This window comes from Spermophilus citellus, assembly GCF_964194105.1.
Source record: "Spermophilus citellus genome assembly, chromosome: 5".
Lineage (NCBI taxonomy): Eukaryota > Metazoa > Chordata > Mammalia > Rodentia > Sciuridae > Spermophilus > Spermophilus citellus.
In genome coordinates this window covers 157,589,388-157,611,458 of record NC_138186.1, presented here as the reverse complement: position 1 = coordinate 157,611,458, position 22,071 = coordinate 157,589,388, and the positions used below count along the sequence as shown (strand labels likewise).

The window sequence follows — 22,071 nt, the reverse complement described above, 5'->3', positions numbered from 1 at the left end:
GGTTGAGATTCCCATTTGATTGCATATAAAAAATTAATGTCTGTATCAACCCAACCACAGAAGAGAAAATGGAGTCTCAAGGAGAACGAGTACCTTGCTGTGGTCTCAAGTCTCCCTGCCAAGAAGAGAAGCCAGGATAGGAATCTGCTGAGTAAAGCAACTATCCTCTTCAGTAGACCATATGGTCTTTGTTGTTCTAACTATAAGCTTATAGTTAATGGATAAAATACAACCTTGTCATCACTTGCTTTTGAACAACTTAGGGAATAAAGAAGGACATAAAAAAATGTAGTAGTGGCCAAACACAGTATCACACACTTGTAACTTAGCAACTTGGTGAGATCCTGTCTCAAAATAAAAAATAAAAAGGGGCTGGGAATGTGGCTTAGTGTTTAAGCACCCTTGGGTTCAATCTCTGGTACCAAAAAAAGAAAAAAAATAACTAGGCATGCAGGGGCATTAGCTCAGTAGCTAGGCATGTATCATCACACCTAGCTAAAAAGTAAAAATGTTTTTAATGATACAAAATAGCAAGTATTACACAGAGTAAAGACAAGTTATACCTACTCAGGTCACATTGCTAAAATATGTCAATATGAGTTGCACAGACCCAGAATCAATCACACTCTCTCTCTCACACACACACAAAGTCAATATGAGTGATGGGTTAGAAAAATTAAGATAAAATATCTGTAGGGTAAATAACATTAGCACTATATTTACAACCACAAGACAAGGGCACACTTTAATTTCATGATATTAATAGATTCATTAACTGATCTGAGCCTTGTTTTTAACTAGTTTAAGTGGGGGAAAAAAATCAGACCTATGCCTTCATAAAGTTTTGAGCTGGGCAAAGTTTTAATGTAATTATAACCAAAAGAGCTACACTTTTTTTTTTCTTCAAAAACAGTTTATTTTAGAGTGAGAACATGTCACTACTACTTTTAAATCCTGGTGTATTCAAGGCAAGTAGTCTTGATACAGGATATAATCAAATCATGATATACTTTAGTGATTTTTATACTGAGTCACAAACAATATAAAGACACACTGTATTGAATACAAAAATAAGTGTTAAGTTCTTGAGCTTTTAAATTAGAATTTTATAAAGTGCTTTTCATAAAGTCATATATTAATTAAGTGGATATAGTTTCCTTATTAAAGGCACCTTGAATTTAATTGGCACATGGCATTGATTCACTTTTTTTTTTTTTTTCCCTTTTTGGTAATTTCAAAGTCTCTTCACATGTCTTCTCATACACTTTGCTTAAATTTTCTTTAATTCATTTGAACAGCAAGCCCTTTTATAAATAAGGTGAACTTTATAAAGGTCAATTTTAAGGCAGTCTTAGGAGTTTGGCAATTTTGCTATGCATAAACTGATTCTTAACGATTTTTAAAAACAATTATATTGAAGTGGCAAATTTGGACACAATATACTAATTCAGAGTCCATGATTTGAGATGGTATTTTAAATACATGGTTTATCTTCAAGGTGTTCTGTTGTTTTCTTAGAGCCATCTGGATATAAATTGATGGTTGCCACAGGTAAAACATTCACTTTATCCATCTGAAGAATCGCTCTGAAATATAAGATGATTAATTATTATCAAAGATAAAAATAGTTCCTCCACCAATAGTTTGTGTGAGATAAGGCTAGCTACTTCAAGGTTATAATTACCTGTGGTTAAATGCTTTGCTTCTGACATTTTTATAATAGTTATACAAACTCTTAAGCCCAAAATTCATTTTTACCAAACTGACTTAGGTAATAGAAAGGAATACAGGGATTGGGTGTGGCAGTACACACCTGTAATCTCAGCAATCCTAGAGGCTAAGACAGGAGGATCACAAGTTCGAGTCCAGCAGCAACTTAGAGGCCCTACATGTCTTTTTTAAATTTTTTAAAAATATTTTTTAGTTGACACAATACATTTATTTATTTATTTATACTTGGTGCTGAGGATCAAACCCAGGGTTGTCGCTTGTGCGAGGCAAGCACTCTACCTCTGAGCCACAACCCCAGCCCTGAGGCCCTATGCGTCTTAAAATAAAAAATGAAAATGGCCAGATGTAGCTTATTGGTAACATGCCCCATGGGCCTCTGCATCTGCCCCATAAAAAGAACAATGAAAGAAGAGAAAGTTGCCCTAAGCAACTAGCAAAGATCTTATTAAAAGATCACAGTAACTGGGCATGGTATCACACAGGCTATCATGGCAGCAACTCGGGAAGTACAGCAGGAGGATCATAAGCTTTAGATCATCCTGGGCCACTTAGCAAGACCCTATGCCAAAATAAAATTTTAAAAATGGATGGGGATCTGTGATAAGAGTACTTGCTTAGCATGTACAAGGTCCTGGATTCACTCCCCAGTACAGTGGGGGTGGGGAAAACTGAATGTCAAAGGAGGAAAGCTCTCAACCTTTACTCTCATGCCTATTCGTTAGAAATAAACTATTCTCTCATTGCAATAATTTGGGTGAACCCCCCCACCCCCAGCAGATTTTGGATTTATTGGGCCACAGAAAAATCTCATTGCCTATGTGCCATTTAGTCAAGTCCTCCTTGATAAATGACTAAAAGGCTTCTAGTTTTGCTTTAATTTTCTAGTAGAAAGAATGCTGCAATTAGTATCTTGCCAGTCTGAAATTAACTACATTTTAAACTGATACTTTGGGATTGAAAATATACAGTGAATTCCTCTTGCTGATTTCTGACCTTATACACTGCACTTTCTCCATTATAAGCATACGTTTCCTTTCTCTCCCTACCAAGTTCTTAGAGCTTGTCTTATTCACATTTGAGTCTCTCAAAGTATTTTGATCACGATATTTTAATTTTACTAAAGTTGGAAATTAGAAAAAAGTATTCTTCCCCCCTCCCACTTCTCTTTCCCTCCTTATTTTTATATTTCTTCTCTAAACCATATTTTAATAACTAAAAATACTGTTTCAAAAACAAATACTTACTTGTATTTAGAAACTGGGAAAAGCACCTTTAAGATGGTTATGACCCCAGCTGCTCCTAGAATTCCAACAACCATGACGTTCAAAAACATAAAGAACACTGGGAAAACACTGCTCCAGAACTTACACAGATCTTTTCTGAACTTTTCCATCCACTGACACATTACCTGGAAAATGAGTTTTAATTAGATATAAAAGTTCCACAAACTTAAAATGATTGTGGTAATGGTTACATGACTGTCAAAACAAAATGTATTTTTAGGGCTGAGGGTATAGTTCAATGGTAGAGTATTTATTCACACACTTGAGGCTCTGTGTTCAATCCCCAGCACCACAAAAAAAAACAAAACAAAACAAAACAAAAAAAAACATACAAAAACTAAAGGTATATTTTAAACAGGTGCATTTTATTCTAAAATGTACCTTAATAAGTTATTTACAAACTTAAAAAATTATGTTCCAGAAATATAGAGACAGAAATGTTAGTATCCTTTAAGATTATTTATACTGTAGTCTTAACTACACATCAAGTGCAAAAAAAAAAAAAAACCCCTAATATAATCAACTGTTTCAAGTAATTGGAAGACAAGAGAAGAAAGAGAAAGACAAACTTAATAGCTTTTAGAACAGGTGGGAGGTTCATTGTGTACAAAATATTTCTTGACAAGCAAGAAAAGAACCTAAGGTGAACACTAATGGCATGAGATTTGAAGACAGTCTGTTCTAGTGCTGACCTGCTGCAGGGGTTGGGGTTAGACAGGGTGAGGGTATCACAGTCCAAACTGCCAAAGTGACCTAGATTTCTCCATCAACTCCAAATAAGCAATTCTGATCTTCTCTTCTATGTAGGCTAACCACATACTCTTCTCATTTAGATGGAAATTATTTGGGGCAAGGGAGCTAACTAATAGGAATAGATACCTGCATATTTCTGAACTGTATCCTAGTCAGCAGTATACATGTCAGGATAATATGAGTACTTAGTAGGTGCCAATACATAAGTATTCATACATAATATCCATCTTATTTTACCCTTACAACTTAATGAAATACTTCACACTACTTTAGAGATTAAAGCACAGATAATGAAACAGGTTACAGAGGTTAAGAATTTGCTACACAACTAGTAAATGGCAGGCCAGGTTTCAAACTAGGCAACCTGAATCCAGAAAGTATACTTTTAACCACCTGTGCTTAATCATCATACAAGATCCTGGGGGCACAAATGTATCTGTGTATATAAAGTAATAGCTGTAGAATAAAAAGAAATAGAAATATGAGAATTCTGGAACTGGGAATTCTCAACCAAATGAAATTCAGTGCCTTAATAATCATGATATGACTACATTATTATTAAATGAAGCTTAAAGAATAAAATAGGAATACCTAAAAATATCACCAAGTCCATTATTAACAATGTTCCATAGTTCTGATCTTCATGGTTTCTTCCTCATTTTAAATATTACTACTTTTTTCACGACAGCCATAAAGGTTGGTAACACCAAAGGCTCAATTTACCTTATATGAGGATGGAGGTTCTGCTCTGAGAGGAGTTTCAGGTAATTTTCCAGGTAAAGCATCTTCATCTATAGTGGTTTCCACATTCCTGAGAAGATACTGGCTGGTGGTCTGCAATGAACTAACACTTTCCACTGAGGAAGAACAAAGTTACCAAAATGCTAGCAACATAATTGAGTCTCTTCTAAAAGTCATAAAATTATTATGCCAATAACATTTAGGTATTATGCCAATAACATTCAGGATAGTAAGTACATACCTTTTACAATAGGAGAAAAAAATAAAAACATTTTATTCCCCGATTTAAGCACCAGAAGGGCAACACTTAGGCACTTAGAAGAAGTTATAATTTAGTCACATACAAAGTATAAATTTAATAATTCTATAGCCTATAGTGGAAAATGAATACTTCTTCCTTTAAATGAACATTTACAATATTCTTATATTTTTGATAAGTACCCAGAGTAAGAATGGGCAATTACTGAAAATTGTCACCACACCAGCAGCACTGATCACATTCTACTAAGGCTCAAAATAAGATTCCTAAAGTCCTTAAATGGACATACATACTAATACATGTTATGAGACTTCTGTGGTGCTGGGAATCAAACCCAGGGCCTCATGCGTGCAAGGCACTTAAGTGCTCTACCACTGGGCTACACCCCAGCCCCTTAAAGATTTTTTTAAAGAAGCTTATTTCCAAACATATTAAACACATATGGCAGCTTTTACAAGTAATATAAAGAGTCCAAAGTTCAAGAGTATATAATATAGCTACTAACTAAAGAAATAATTTCCTTAATATGTTAAATTATGGCCTTTAAATACCTTTTTTGGAGAGGTTGGGAAGGGTAAATAAATTGTCACTGTCTCGGGAAATAGAGTATAACATGCTTTCTTCCAAAGGAAGGGTGTAGTTTGAATGTCTGAGTACTCCCTGGTTCTTAACTAAAATATCAATTTCGGTAACTTCCTTCTGTTGAGCCTATGAAAGAAAAAAATAAGTACCTGTATTTTAAATACTGGCCTAGAACCATGAGAACTTAAAAAGTCAATTTTCCTCCCTGATTTCTATAATTAAAAAACTTGACTTATTCAGACAATTATTTCTTATACCCTCCCACTCCCACTTTGGAGCATTTAATTTGCAATTTGAATCATATTCCTGTCTGCTTTAGCATTCACACAATCCCAGTTCCATTCAATTTATACATAGACTTAGTAAAAGGAAATGGTAGCTGAACTATGAACCAAATTCAATCTCTTCACTTACTTTTTGTTTAATAATATTTATAACAAGTGATATGACATATACAAATAAGCAATTTTTTAAAAAAAAACTGTTCATGGACCTTTATTTATTAATTTATTTATATGTGGTGCTGAAAATTGAACCCAGTGCCTCACACATGCTAGGCAAGTGCTCTACCACTGAGCCACAACCCCAGCCCCAAATAAGTAAATTTTAAAAAATTAATATACTTAAAATGCTAAAATAATAAAAATGCTAACTGATTGGATATAGGCAATGTTAGGGTAGCTTCTTTCTTATCAAGTCAGAAAGAAATAATTGAACACATGCATACCTAGCACAAATTGAAATCTTAACAATTCCCAGTTAACAAGCATACTATCTTACTTGTTTTCCATCAATCTCTACTACCTCTTCTTGAATGACAATTAGTTGCAAACTGGAACCCGATGTCATAGGCCACTCATGAACTAAAATCCTTACACTGACAATTCCAAAATATTCCTTTTCCTCCAAATTTTCCAGATTTTCATTCTTCACTATAAAAAAAAGTAGTGACAACTTTGAGCAAAGATTGCCACCAAATTTGTTATTGAATCTGTTTATTCTGATGACATTTACATGAAACAATACCATTGAAAACCATTTTCATTGGCTTCTTCATCCCTGACCTTAAGACTATTTCAGATTTATAAAAACAAAGACAACTTGACAACCCTGACAAGGGCTTATGCTTGTTTGAAAAGGGGAGATGCTTGGCAATCTTTTAATTTTATAAGAAATGCTACACCAGCAACATCTTTCCTATCCCTTTTATACAGGCTGGTAGTGAGGAGCCAAAAGAGTGGACAAAGCAGGCCACAAGACACAGTCAATCCCATGGTTTAGCAAAATAAGCACATACATTCATCCACAAAACCCAGTGATAGAAGAGGCCCAACATAAGTCCCCCCCCCAAAAAAAAAAAAAAATCCTTTCCTCAATAAGTGATTTGTTGGAGAGGGCAGGAAGGGGGAAAAGAATGAGACAAGCCTAGTAATGGACAGGTAGGGTAGATACTAGCTATGTTCCTCTTTAGGTAGGAATATACTCCTACCCCAACCCCTACCCCCAACCCCAACCCCAAATGAAATGGGGTAGAGTAGTTGCAGGTATTTATGGAGCCAGTGGCTCTTCTATTAAATTAGAAAGTGCTATAGAAAAAGATAAAGCAACACACCCAATGATACCACCACCAAAGGAGCATTTAGTTGTTGTCCTTCAAATAATCTCAGGATTTGTCAAACAGGAACCTAATGTATATCTGAATGCAGACCTAGCAGTTTAAACTGATTTCTTGCCTTTATAGAGGTATTCCTTTTGTCTAGAATATCCCTATATCTAATTCACTAACCACCCAGAATCATAATGGCTACCTAGTTATTCCCTTATAGTCTCTCCCCCTCTAAACCATTCATGCAACATTGCCTGATTTACCTTACTATAACAGTTTTAATTATATTCCTTGCTCAAACACTGTCAATGGCATCCCCATGAATTTTCTGGTACTTCTCTGACTGGTCTTCCTTCAGGCTTCTATTTGGGGCTGGGCTCCCTCTCTAGCCTTCCTAATCCCCACTCTCAATATCCTTGGACACTTGTGACTGTAAAATGCCCCCTTTTCATGATTCATCTCAGTGCACTTTTGTTTCTGTTTTGTTTTGAGGTTCTGAGGTCAAACCCAGGGACTTTTACATACTAGTCCTGTGTTCTACCACTTAACTATACAGGCCTAGTCCCTTACATTTCTTTTCTTTCCTTTTTTTTTTTTTTTTTTTTTTTTTTGGTACTGGGGATTGAATTCAGGGGCCCTCAACCACTGAGCCACATCCCCAGCCCTATTTTGAATTTAATTTAGAGATAGGGTCTCACTGGATTGCTTAGCGCCTTGCTTTTGCCGAGGCTGGATTTGAACTCATGATCCTCCTGCTAACTCAGCCTCCCAAGCCACTGGGATTACAGGCGTGTGCCACAGCACCCAGCTTCATTTTTTTTTTTTTTTGAGAATTTTAATATTTATTTTTCTTTTTAGTTTTCGGCAGACACAACATCTTTGTTTGTATGTGATGCTGAGGATTGAACCCGGGCCACATGCATGCCAGGCGAGTGCGCTACCACTTGAGCCATATTCCCAGCCCTTCATTTTTCTTTTGAGACAGGGTATCACTATGCTGCCTAGGCTGGCTTTGAACTCCTAGGCTCAAGTAATTCTCCCACCTCAGCCTCTCAAATGCTGGGACTACCAGCGTGTATCACCACACCTGTTTCCATGTCAGTGTTTCTGTTAACTCACTGATTGCCCTTACAGCCTTGTTAGCATTTCTGTATGCCCAAAGCCTAAGGCACTAGAGGGAGTGAGAAAATGCAGTCATACAAAAACATCACAATGGATACTCTTCAGCCCCCAAATCTGATACCCCTACTATAAATTAAAACTAAATTAAAAACAGAAGCCCTTCACATTCTGACTTCCTCACTGTGGCAGCCAACTTTCAAAACTGGCCCTCAAAGATGCTTGCCTTTGCATGACTCCCTCTCTCTGGGTAAGGGATAGGATTAGTCACTTGTTTCTGACAAACAGCACAAGAGATAATTTACATTCCTTTTTTCATTTGAATAATATGGTCTATTCCAATGTAATATATTTGCTTATCTTTAAACAATTAAAAAATTTAAAAGGTTAAAAAGAAAAATGTTCTACTGACATAAGGGTAGAAGAAACTGACAATTATACCAACAGTTCATTTTCTCCAATCGTGGAAAGTGCTTCTCCAAGATTTCAGCTTTTGCTATCCCACCTCAGTATATGCATGCTTATACTGATGACCCTCCCAGAAATGCAGTCCCATCAATGCCAATCTCATGAAAGAAAATGGTCGACATCCCATCAGTAACCAATATAAAGCATACAGTTTTAAGCACATTGGTATTGTATATTAGAGAAATGATATGTATTATTGCTTTAAAATGGACATGTATAACATCCAAGAATCTTATTATTTAGTATTATTAAAAACAGAATACTTTGGAAATGATTTAGTAGTACTTACCTATCAAAGTCTGACAGCTTATTCGGGTTACACCACTATTTACAGGTAAGTCATTTACATATATCTGTCCACTCTCAAAGGTTATATTAAGAACAACCTTAAAATAAAGCAGCATATACATTAATTCCAGTGGTTTATAAATTACAAACTCTTCATGTCAAAAATACATTGTCTAACTAAATTACATGTAGAGGTGCTATGGTTTACATGTTGTTTGTCCTAAGAAATCATGTGTTAGAGGGTTGGTCAGTGTTGTGGTGTTGAGGTGGCAGGACTTTTAAGATATAGGTCAACTTGGAAGTCCATAAGTTGCTGAAAGCATGTCCTCAGAAGGAATTGTGAGACTCCAGACTCTCTTTGGCTTCCTATCTGGCAATGTGATCTTTCACTCCCACATGTGCTCTTGCCACTATGGTACCATCTGCCACAAGATGTTCCAAGCTGACTCCAGCAATAAGCCCTTGAATTTCCCTAATTGTTAATTAAACTGCTAAATAGACCTCTTTCTTTATAAAGTAGCCTAGCTCAGGTATTTTGTTATAGCAACAGAAAATGAACAAATAGAATAAAAGTAAAATCCACTGCATTTCATTTGGCTAAATTATATATTAAAAACATAATGAAAAAGGAACAAACCTGTTCTTTAGATACCTCCCCATCATCTTTCAGGGTAGTTACATTAATTTTTATGCCATCCTGCAAAACAAATATAAATAGACAGGTATTCATTTCACAAATTATTTTTATTGTATCGTCCCTTATAAGAGCATGAAAAGAATATTTTAAAAAACCATTGCTGGGTACAGTGGAATACATCGGTAGTCCCAGTAATTTGGGAGTCTGAGGCAGGAGGACCACAAGTTCAAGGCCAGCCTCAGTAGCTTAGGGAGACCCTGTCTCAAAATAAAAAAAATAAGGATCTGAAGATGTATTTCAGTGGTAGAATGCCTCTGGTTTCAATCCCCAGTACTGGAAATAAATAAATAAATAACCTCAAAAGAATAAAAAAATTATATTTTCATTATAGACTTTTTATGACTTGATTACAATTCCAATTTTTAAATAACCTATATGCTTTTTCCATTGTGAAATATATTACATACATGAGAATATAAATGCCATGTAGAGTTTAAAAAGATTAGTCCCCATGTAACTACTACCTAGGTTAAAATCTAGAGTATTACTCATGCTTTAGAAGTCCCTGCATGAAGCTGTCAAAGCCCCCTTGTTGAGAGCCACAGCCAAAGGGGCCCCAGCAAACTTCCAGCTGGCAGCAACCAGCTGCCAGCTGATGATTGGCTCACAGCGGCCCCAGCAACATCTAGCTGATTGGCTCCTCTGCGGTGATGTTCATTGGGCTGTTTCCCTGCCCTTCAGACTGCCAGCTGATGATTGGCTCACAGCGGCCCCAGCAACATCTAGCTGATTGGCTCCTCCACGGAGCTGCTCATTGGGGGACTTCTTTGGCTCCGCCCACGCAACCCAGCCAATCGGCCTCAAGAACAGGAGGATTGTGGGAGGTGGTGAGGGTTGTGTGGGGGTGAGAGGCTTGTGGGAAGCCGGTGGTGGCAGTTGGGCTCTGAGGGGTTTTTCCTGAGGAGCTGTTTTGTTTGGCGTTTGTAGTTCTAAAAATAAAGTTTGTTTCTTTTGACAAGTGGCTCCTGAATTGTGCCCAGCCAGACTGCGGCACCCCCTCCTCCCCTCAGAGGGAATCTCTTTTATTCCCCCCACATTTTTATTGATGCATTATAATTATCTATAATGGAGCACTATTTCCAGGTTAATTAATTCCTGCTTCAGCATAGTTTTGGTAGAATGCCTCTTGGTTCAGTCCCCAGTTTCATCATAGTTTTACTATCTGTATATCTCTAATAACATATTATCTAGTTTCATCTGTTTCTAAGCTTTATATAAATGGAATATTTTATGTATTCTTCCAAAATTTGTTTCTTCTATTTAAAATTGTTGATGCATGCTAGATGCAGTGATGCACACCTGTAATCTTCAGGCTAAGGAAGGAGGATCACAAGTTTGAGAGCAGAATGGGCCACTTGGCAAAACTCTTTGTCAAAATAAAAATTTTTAAAAAGGGGGCTAGGGTGTAGTTCAGTGGCAGAGTGCTCTTGGGTCAAATCCCCAGTACCACACACACAAAAAAATTGTTGACACACACAGCTATAGTCACTAATTACACTACTTTATGCACCATTCCCACTGTAGGATTAACAAATTATTTAATTATTCCACTATTCATGGACACTTGTGTTGTTTTCAACTTAATTTTGATTTAACAAACGAAGGTGCTCTGGCCATTCTTGAGTGTGACTCTTGGACAAGTATATACAGTGTACATTTTATTGCCTATATTAAGGTATGATCAAAAGCATTCTACCCAAATATTAAGTTTACTGATGGCATGCTTTCTGTAGAAAAGAAGCACTATTTCACAAAGTACTATCACTGACCACCGGAACTACAATCTGTGCTTTATTTCCTAAGTTTTAACACAAGACATTGTTATCATAGAACAAAACAATATATTCCTCTCAAATATGTTATCCTTGGGTTGTATTCTTAATTTAAAAATAGAAAATTTACTCATAAACATAAAAAAACAAGTATTTCTTGGTTTTCGAGTATCCCTAATACCTTATATTTATACACAGTCATGCTCCACATAATGTTTCAGCAAATAAGAGACTACATATGACAGTGGCCCCATACAAATATATCATCTATTGATGGCATAGCTGTCCTTGTGTAAGTATGTTCTATACCACTCATACAACATCAAAATCATCTAAGGTTATATTTCTCAAAACATATCCCCACGTGACATAGCTACAATTTCCAACAGAAGAGAGAATAAGACTGACATGATTTCATGAGGTTGGCTGACTCCAGGGACAATTTGTGGAGAAGGATTCATACCACATAAGGCCCAACCATATGTTTAAGCCCACTTTGGTGCACTTCCCAACTACTCTAGGAACCAAGGAAGCTCTGCAACCAGTAATTCCTCAGAACCAGTTTGGTTCTTCCTAGTCCACCTTGATCTAGAGTAAGCTTCAGTTAGAATCAATGAAAACTCTAAAACATATCACTCAATAAGCCATCCAGTTGGTGGGTACATTGTTTTTTGTTTTTGTTTTTTTTTTTTTAGTTGCTCAAGACAATACAATGATCTTGTCATATCATACATTTGATTCAAATAGGGTATGAATTCTCATTTTTCCACGTATATAGATTGCAGGATCACACTGGTTATACATCCATGTGTATACATACAGCAATCCTAGTGTCAGTTGTATTCTGCTGCCCTCCCTATCCCCCCTCCCCTCCCTTCCCCTCCCCTCCCATCACTATTCTCTACCCATTCTACTGTGACACTTATCTCTCTCTCTCTTTTTTTTTCTTCCCTTCCCCCCCACATCGTCATATATATATTTTGTGAACCCATGAGGGTCTCCTTCCATCTTCCGTGCAACTCCCTTCTCCCTCCCTTTCCCTTCCTCCTCTTTTCCTTGTTTCATGGTAATCTTCTTCTCATGCTCTTCCTTCCTACTCTGTTTTGAGTCACCTCCCTTATATCAGAGAAGACATTCGGCATTTGTTTTTTAGGGATTGGCTGACTTCGCTTAGCATAATTTGCTCTAGTGCCATCCATTTCCCTGCAAATGTCATGATTTTGTTATTTTTTAATGCTGAGTAATATTCCATTGTGTCACAATATCCTCAAAAAAAATAAATAAAATATTTGGGAATCAACCTAACAAAAGAGGTGAAAGACCTTTTCAACGAAAACTACAGAACACTAAAGAGGGAAATAGAAGAAGACCTTAGAAGATGGAAAGATATACCTTGCTCATGGTTAGACAGAATTAATATCATTAAAATGGCCATACTACCAAAAGTACTCTATAGGTTTAATGCAATGCCAATCAAAATCCCAATGGCATTCCTCAAAGAAATAGAAAAAGCAATCATGAAATTCATCTGGAGAAATAAAAGACCCAGAATAGCTAAAGCAATTCTAAGCAGGAAGAGTGAATCAGGTGGTATAGCGATACCAGATTTCAAACTATACTATTGAGCAATAGTAACAAAAACAGCACGGTACTGGTACCAAAACAGGCGGGTAGACCAATGGTACAGAATAGAGGACACAGAGACCAATCAACAAAATTACAACTACCTTATATTAGACAAAGGTGCTAAAAGCATGCAATGGAGAAAGGATAGCATCTTCTACATTGTTTTTTTTTAATCCAAAGTCCAATTAAAAGTTCCTCTTACCAAACTACAAAAGCTGTTTCTAACTGCCTAGAGAGAACCTCCAATAACAGAACAAAATAGAAACCTTTTTCAGCTTCTGCCTTTCAGCAGCAAATCTATACTACAACATTGTTAGTCATTTACTGAACATAAACCTACTGCTTGCTTAGTAAAATGCAGGGTTTATAGAAGATAATTAATAGACCAAACACACTGTATTTTCCAGAGACTCAAGTTTAATTAATTCTTTTGGGGTATTGGGAGTGTAGCTAAGTAGTAAAGTGCACACTTAGCATGTGCAAGGCCCTGGGTTTAATCCCTAGCACCAATAAAATAAAATAAATTCTTTTAGATCCTTCTCAATGACTTCAGTGCAGAAGGGAATTTCATTCTTTACTGCCTCCTAAAACTAAGTTCAAAACTCACATTTCTTGTTCTAAAAACCTCTGATTGAACTGGAAGTTCAGACTTGTAAGCCATGGTTGTGTATGCCTAGAAAGTAGATGTCAAAACTGAAGTTTCTCCCTAACCATTTTCAGATCTTTACTCACTGTCTGCCTATCTGGGACACAACTGGCTTCCTAAAGAAAAAGAGAATCAACTGTTGGTTTAAAATAAGTCTGGGAGAAATATATAAAACAAGTACCCATTCAAAATATATTATTATCTAAAAATCTCTGGAAACCAAGTTAACATTAGAAGAATGTACTATAGCCAGGCACAGTGGATTTGCCTGTAATCCCAGCAATTTGGGAGGCTGAGGCAGGAGGCTCTCAGGTTCAAAGCCAACCTCAGCAATTTAGCAAGGCCTTAAGCAATTTGGTAAGATCCTGTCTCTAAAAATAAAAAAGAGCTGAGAATGTGACTCAGTGGGTAAGCTCCCCTGGGTTCAATTCTTAGTACCAAAAAAGAAAAAGGAAAAAAACAAAGAATGTACTACAAAAGCTTTAAATATTTTGCAGTCTGACAAATGCATACACATGAAAGTGAAAATGCTTAGAATACAGTAAATGTGAGTCCTTGCAGGAAGACAGGAAAAATTTTCTTGACTTCAACCAGTTGTCTTAAATTTATATCAGGCTGGATATAAGGATGGACAGATGAACAAGAATGTAACAAAGTAAGTTCAGAAAAATGTTAATATTAGTAGTCTATAAGTAAAATCTGGCACCCTCTAATGGCACATGGCTACATAAATTACTTAAAATTAAATAAAAATTTAAAACCCAGCCCTTCATTTACATTGGCCACATTTCAAGTGCTCAGTGACCACAACTATAGCTACTACAATGGTAGAAAAATTAACAATCACTGCACAAAGTTCTACTGAAGAGCACTTATCTGACATGGAGGACCACTGTAAAATTCTTTCAAGTTTTCTGTACATTTTTTTTTCTTTTTCTTTCTTTCTTTCTTTTTTGTTTTGGTACCAGAGACTGAACTCAGGGGCATTTGATCACTGAACCACATCTCCAGCCCTTTTTTGTATTTTATTTAGAGACAGGGTCTCACTGAGTTGCTTAGCACCTGGCTTTTGCTGAGGCTGGCTTTGAACTGATGTTCCTCCTGCCTCAGCCTAAAGAGCCCCTGGGATTACAGGTGTGCGCCACCACACCCATCGAAAATTTTCAACTTTGAAAAAGACCTTGGATGAATCGATTTCGGCATCTCATGTTTCTATCCCAACTAATGAGACTGTCTTTCTAGCTATTCTGCATTCATTTAGTTTATGAAATTCCGAGTTTAGATTTGAACTTTCCAAAAGTGGAATGAAAATCTAAGAAGGGAGAACTGAAATGGTGAAATCACTAACACCCAAGCCACAGTGCAGTGTACTTAACCTTTCAGCTAAACTCTTTTTTTCTCAGATTTTCAGACAGACCCAAATGTGTTTTGGGTTGATAAATAACAACGATACATCTTTATAGTTGAAAAATGGAGAAACAAAGTCATTATCTCCCTAACTTTAAAATTATTTCATTTTTACTTGGTTTCTTGGTGCTTGTCCATGGCATTTCTATTTTTAATTATATGCAACTGTAACACACAAATAATTTCACATAAAAGTGGTCCTTATGAGCTCTCAATGTTGTGGCTCCCTGGAATGTGCCAGCAGAACTAAAACAGACATGCTCGTCATTTTTGTACCAGGGACATAAAAGTTTGTTGTTGTTGTTGTTGTTTTTAAATGACATTTTGTTAGTCACCTCTGTATTTATTTTACTCAAGTCCAGACTTGAGTAAGATGTACTTCCCTAGTTTCTTTTCATTCTGGGAAAAATTGTATTTTAAAATCTTCAAACTTTTCCTGACTATACAACTGAAAAAAAAGGCCAATATCAAGGCTGCTTTGTAATACAATGATGCAAAGGTTCTCACGGGCTCAGGGTCTCCTAACACACAGTGGGCCCCGCCCCCGGCCACACCTGAAGGAGCACTTTTAACACATCGGACAAATCGAGGAAGTCGGGGAGTCAGGTCTTCAGCCTCTCCTTTTCTCTAACCCCTCAGCCTGGGAAGGAGCTCCTTCCCCACCGCCAGCCGAGCAGCCTGGAAATACACTAAGCGGGTAATTTTCACTTTTCCCGAACACAAACACTGCCGGGCTAGGACTGCTCTAGCCCAGGAAGGCGCCACAACAAAAGCCTGAGGTCAAGGGTGATCGCGCACTTTAGACAGAAAAGCTCCAGCAGGAGGAGCAACTGTTTGGACTGCTCTAAGAATCTCGAAGCTTTGCGGCCCGAGATTCGGCCACACATCAAGGTGTCCCAATCGGTTCCTTCTCTCTCTCTCGCCTCTGGCTCCCCACCATCCCATTTCCCACGGTGCTTCCCCTCACTCTTCCTTTTGGGTCGAACCACAGCCCCCAGCTCCCCGGCGCGAGGTGAGGGGCGTCGCTGGAGCGACCTGGCCTCCCCGCAGGTCTGACTCGAAGAACGGACAGCCGCACCCGCCGTGTCCTACCCGTGGGGCTCCCGACAGCTCCGGCGGAGGCTCCCGGGCATTCGTCGTCAGCCACCCGAAGGCAGGCAACGCCAGGAGGAGCAGCAGTCGGAGGACGAGCCGTGCCGGGAGAGCACCATCCATCTTGCACAACCCGGGATTCGGGCTGGGAGGGCCCCGTAGACCTTCCGGGGGCGGGGTCAAAGGGGCGGGGCAGGCCTGCCCCCAGGCGACTGCGCACGCGCTGGGAGCTGCCACTACCCTGCCCGCGCGGAGGATCAAACTGCGCACGCGTGTTGCCGCTCCACCAAGGGATCAAGTCAAGTTTGGGGAAGACCCGGTTATTTCACCGCGGCTGAGCTTTGAAGAGGGGTTCCAACCTAAATAAGTGCAAGCACTTTCGTTGCCATTACTTTTTAATTGACAATAAGCAATTTTACTATTTTGTATGAAACATTCATACAAAATAGTAAAATTGTTTATGTACTTTATATACATATGTACATGCATCTGCAAAATGAAAACAATGATAACACTTCAGGACACTTAATGCATCAAAAGTAAAAAGTTTCACATTTAAAAGGGAAATTTTTGTTAAATAGGTAGTTCCCATCCTTGGCTGCATGTGGGAATCTCTGGGGCAGTTTTTGAAAGTACTGGGGTCTCTCTGGGCTCCCAAGTTTCTGAGCTAGGTGCGAATTCCAGGAAGAGAGTAACCAAAGTACAAAGCTAGTTGAAGAAGACCCTCAGTTGAGGCCTGTTGGCTAAATAATGGCTAAATAGTTTACAGTATTATTTGACAATAAACAATTTTACTATTTTGTATGAATGGTTCTACTTTTTTGCTATATGCATGCACAAGCATCATGGGATTTCATGTTAAAACGTCCCATAATATGAAAAAAAAATACATCACAACTATGATGTTGTAACAAAACTTTAAGCAAATCTTGTTACAAAGTTTCACTCACTTGTTATCCATTAGAATGTCATCAGACTCAGCTTGGCATACCTGACTTTTTTATTAATCTGTAAACCAACTCAGCCATTGCTTAAATTACAGTGGGTTTTTGTTGTTGTTTGGGGGGGATACTGGGGATTGAACTCAGGGGCACTCAACCACTGAGCCATATCCCCGGCCTGATTTTATATTTTATTTAGAGAAAGGGTCTTACTGAGTTGCTTAGTGCCTCGCTTTTGCTGAAGCTGGCTTTGAACTTGTAATTCTCCTGTCTCAGCCTCCAGCGCACTGGGATTGCTGGGATTACAGTCTTGAGCAACCAGACCAGCATAGTGTGTGCTTTGATCTTTTGTGTCTGCACATGTCAACTTGACTTCCTTGATCATTAAAGCAATGAAAAGGAGTTTCACCTAACACAGGAATCCACTGTAGTTCAGTACACACGAAGTGCTTTCCACTTAGTGAAGATAATCTTTCAAGTAACAGTAAATAGTCTAAAAATTTCTAACAGCATGTAAGTTGTATTAAAAATAAATCTTGGGCTGGGGATGTGGCTCAAGCGGTAGCGCGCTCGCCTTGCATGTGTGCAGCCCGGGTTCAATCCTCAGCACCACGTACAAACAGAGATGTTGTGTCCGCCGAAAAAAACTAAAGTAAATAAATAAATTTTCTCTCTCTCTCTCTCTCTCCCCACTCTCCTCTCTCTTTAAAAAATAAAAATAAAAATAAATCTTCAGGGGCTGGGGATATAGGTCAGTTGGTAGAGTGCTTGCCTCACATACACAAGGCCCTGGGCCAGCATCACACACACACACACACAAATCCCTTCATTCCTTCATCAGAAAATACCCTTGGACCCCAAACCATGATTTATTTCCTTCTTCAGCCAATGATTTGCTATTTTCATCATTCCCCTATTTGAAATTTGAATTCAGCTTTTCTGCAATTCAAAGCAGGCTGGGGGCTGGGGGCTGGGGCTTGGCTCAGCGGTAGAGTGCTTGCCTTATACTTGTGAGGCACTGGGTTTGATCCTCAGCACCACATAAAAATAAACAAATAAAATAAAGGCATGCTGTCCATCTACAACTATAAAAAAATAAAAAAATAAATTAAAAAAAAAAGCAGGCTGGATACCAAAGGGAAGACTGGGACACTTTGTATCTGGTTTCAATTTCTGGGATAGAGTGAGTCACTGCACTGATGTTGAAACACATTTCCACTCCTCTTTTCCATATTTACTCAACTGTATATTTTTGAACTTCCTGAAGACCTCCAGGAGAGGATAATAAGGAGAGCAAGAAACAAGGATATGCTTTTTTACATCTCTTAAAAATCATTGACAAATTTTATCTTATATTTTCTAAGATATTAAAAAACTGCTTTTACAGTGTACTTCTCATCCATTAATTTAGAAGTGAATTTTATTAGACCCACCATGATGGATGATGCTTCTCATATGAAAAACAATTCAGAAATATCATTGTGGCAGCCAGCATTTATTGTGATGAATTATGATTCCATTTTTTATATACAAAACATTTATAGGGGCTGGAGTTGTAGCTCAGTGGTAGAGTGCTTGCCTAGCATGTGTGATGCACTAGATTTGATACTCAGCACCACATAAAAGTAAATAAAATAAAGGTATTGTGTCCATTTACAACTAAAAAAAAATTATTAAAAAAAAACATTTATAGAGATTAAATGCTTTGCCTTAAATTAAAGAATGGTGATGGGGCCATGAATTTTAGCCCTGGCATTGTGAACCAATATATTATACTGGTTCATATTAAAAGTTAAACATCATAATTTAGTAGAGTGCTTGCCTGACATGTATGAAGCCCTGGATGCAGTCCCCAGCAATCCCCTCCACACATACACAGAGCAATAAAATGTTCCTTCACTGATTTGGAAAATTTGGCATGAACTGGGTTGGGAGAAATGGAGAAACAGGAGAGTGTGGTAGATATTTACTTCTTACTACCACAAAAACAGAGAAGAATCACATCCAAGATGCATCTCCTACTGTCTGCTACCCCAGCTAACTGGTATCAACAACCTGAGGGTGTGCAAAGAGAGCCATTCCCAAGGATGTTAAAAAGTGTACTGTAAATTTTGCTTGATTAGTACTCTAAGTATCCTTCAGGGAAGGGGTGTGGTAGAGTTATTGTCTAGCATGTGAAGTGCCCTGGATTCAATCCCCAGCTCTAAAAAGAAAGAGTATCCTAGTTAGAGATCTTGTCAGGGCTGGGCATGGTAGCATAAGCTTGTAATCCCAGCAGTTGGGAGGCTGAGGAGGAGAATTGCAAGTTCTAGGCCAGCCTCAGAAACTTAGCAAGGCTTTCAGTAACTTAGTGAGACTGTCTCAAAATGAAAAAAACAAAAAACAAAAAAGGGCTGGAAATGTGACTCAGTAGTAAAGTGCCCCTGGGTTTAATCCCTAGTACCATTAAAAAAATGAATAAAAATTGTCATATTAAAAAAAGAAAGAAAAGGGAAAGTCATCTATGACAAATGTTAACAACAATTAAATGGTGGTGGTATAAATAATTTTGAGTCACAGTAACCCAGATGCATAGGTAAATAATTTTACGTGGCCTTGGCATCCATTCTGAATATAAGGTGGACTTTCTCAAACCAGAAGCAGAGTTCAGTCACCCTTTACATGGTTTCCAGTTCTATACCTCCACCCAGTTCTTCGGTATGGATGATCCAGATACCTGTCTAACACAACTGCCCCTCTTGAGCATCTCTATAGGGGACAGCTAGATGCAGCCTGCTCAAGTGGCCCTACTAACCTCCATACCAGACAGATACTGGGCAGATAAGCCATAGTGACCAACTCTCAGCCACAGTGTGACCTACTGGAACTCATGCCTGCTTGTTTTAAATCTACCAATTAAAACTCCCCATGGAAAATCTGTAGGCACTAAGAATTAAGCAACAAAGTTTATTATATTTCTGGAATATACACTGTAACAACGATAAACAAATTTCTAAATACCATACTAGATGATGAAAACTCCAACTAGAAAGTTCAGCTAGTGAAAAGGCCCTGATGCAGGTATTTGTCCCCAGTGTTCAGGGAACAGCAAAAAAGGCTAGTGTAGTTTCAGGGGAATAAGAAAGAAGACAGGAAGATGGAGTAGAAGGAGTTCATGTAAGGCCTGTAAACTATTATAAAAACTTTGGCTTAGTGTCAGATAAGAAGTTACTGGAGGTTCTAGGTGTGAAAGCTGCTAGAATCAAGATGAAGTTATACTTATTCCAAAACCTAACGAAACGAAGGCATGAGACCATAAAGGAAGGGCTCTCAGGAACATATGCCGTGTTGAAAATCTACAAGGATCTTAACCTGCACACCTTTCATAAAAAAGGTGAGTGTGTGTTTGTGTGGTGCTGGGGATTGAACCCGGGGCCTGCTCATGCGAGCCAAGCACTCTACACCAAGACAGCTATATCCCCAGCCCCACAAAGAATATTTCTGCCAGAATGTCTACCTTGGCGGATACCACCTTGTTTCGTCTTTCTAGAATAGAATAATTTCAAAACAATTTACGTAACCTTCATTTTACCTTCAAAAACCCGTGTCTTTCTTTGTCTCCTTGGAATTGCCCATGCTCAGCCATAGCACACATCCCAGATTTACATTGATACGTATAAAGTGAGAGTAAGGATGCATACAAGAGAGCAAGTTTGTAGACCAGGAGAGTGGAGAGAAAAGTCTGCACAGAAAATTGTTATTGGAGGGCCCAAAACCCCAAAGAGAAGTCAAAACTAGTTTTAAGTCTTCTAGAGTATTCATCATACCAGTAGAGATTTGGGGGTAACGCCTGTTACTTTTTAGCTTGTCGAGCAAAGGAAGTTATACTTATTATACTTATTCCAAAACCTAACGAAGTTATACTTTATACTCGCCATGTGTGGCTACTACCAGGGTTAGTCGCTAGACGGTACTCGCAGGAAAAACAAACTCCTTGTTAATCACCTTTCCCAGTAACAAACGGTGAGCTTCGGGCCTGGAGTTCTCAATGTAGAGCTATGAGAAGAGACTCGAAAAGAAGGTCGGGGACAACCACGCCGCCAGGAGAACCTTCCTATTCTGAAGATGGGCACAAAAATCTTATAGCGTTATCCTCTGAGAGATAGGCTCGATACGGGTCAGCAAGGGCCAACCCGGACTTTCAAACGTTCCGCAACAAAGAAACTCCTGCGGGGTTGGCCAAGCGCTCACTGAGCCAAAAGATAAAGGAGCCCGAAAGAGGGCGGTGGCGCCGGGGGATGACGCAAGCACGCGTCGCGCCCAGAGCGACGCGTGGCGTAGAAAACGTCGGGCCGCGCTGGTCAATCCTCCGCCCCCCCGCCTCCCGGGGCTTGTTGCCGAGGAGGAGCCGGCGCCATGGCGGTTCTGCTGGAGACCACTTTGGGCGACGTCGTCATAGACTTGTACACGGAGGAGCGGCCGCGCGGTGAGGCCCACGCCCCGCTCACCCCTGGCCGGGACCACGAGCCCGTCTCCCCGCTTTCCCCTCTCTGCTTCCCCAGGTCCCCAGGGGCCACTGGCTCAAGCTGCTGGTGCCCGCCGCCACACTATTCCATTAGCGGGCCTTGTTTAGAGAAGTTTTTGTGAGGAGAATTCGTTTGAACCTAGGCAGCGCTTCTCCTGCATCTTGTGTGGGCCCGTCGGGCGCAGGGCGCTGCGGTCATGAATTGCCTTTGGGTGTGTGGGGTGAGGGGGCTGCCTATGCCATGCCAGTGGCTTTTGTGGTTTTACTCTGCTTTCTCTTGTCTTGAGAGGAACACAACAAATATTCATTGGTGTGTGATCAGTTCAGTCTTAAAAGCAAGGAGGATGTGCTTGGCACAGCGAGTGTTGGCATCGCATCCCGTCTAGAGGGAAGAAGCCGGTGCCCAGAGGTATGGACAGAGGCTGCAAGCCACTGGGCTAAGCCCTAGACTAGGCGTCCTGCCCTTTATGGTCTGATTCTCCCCTGGGAGACTTCGATGCGCGAATCCGTCTGAACTCTTAAATTGTTGTGGAGGAACGTGTAAGTTGCTATGGAA

At 39.1% G+C, this 22,071-nt stretch overlaps 2 protein-coding genes across 2 annotated transcripts in view; one reads left to right on the top strand and one right to left on the bottom strand.

Annotated features, from left to right (window-relative positions):
• Positions 1-891: 891 nt before the first annotated feature.
• Positions 892-16,245, bottom strand: GINM1 (glycosylated integral membrane protein 1). Its single transcript, XM_081294807.1, has 8 exons — positions 16,071-16,245; positions 9,468-9,527; positions 8,832-8,928; positions 6,130-6,281; positions 5,319-5,475; positions 4,491-4,624; positions 2,976-3,139; positions 892-1,586 (listed from the first exon to the last, which is right to left on the bottom strand). The coding sequence occupies exons 1-8, from the start codon at positions 16,191-16,193 to the stop codon at positions 1,475-1,477; spliced, it is 999 nt and encodes a 332-aa protein (XP_081150933.1). The 5' UTR covers positions 16,194-16,245; the 3' UTR covers positions 892-1,474.
• Positions 16,246-21,317: 5,072 nt separating this feature from the next.
• The window catches only part of PPIL4 (peptidylprolyl isomerase like 4), a 41,872-nt gene continuing 41,118 nt past the window's right edge, over positions 21,318-22,071 (top strand). Inside the window, exon 1 of the mRNA XM_081294805.1 lies at positions 21,318-21,476. Coding sequence (XP_081150931.1) covers positions 21,407-21,476 — 70 coding nt within the window. The 5' untranslated portion in view covers positions 21,318-21,406. The remainder of the gene's footprint in view (positions 21,477-22,071) is intronic.

Coding starts and splice junctions, on each gene's coding strand:
- GINM1 (XM_081294807.1), bottom strand. CDS start 16,193: ATGGATGGTGCTCTCCCGGCACGGCTCGTCCTCCGACTGCTGCTCCTC. Junction 3,140..4,490: donor AACCTCCATCCTCATATAAG/GTAAATTGAGCC, acceptor CTCATTTTCCAG/GTAATGTGTCAGTGGATGGA. Junction 1,587..2,975: donor TTCCCAGTTTCTAAATACAA/GTAAGTATTTGT, acceptor CTTATATTTCAG/AGCGATTCTTCAGATGGATA.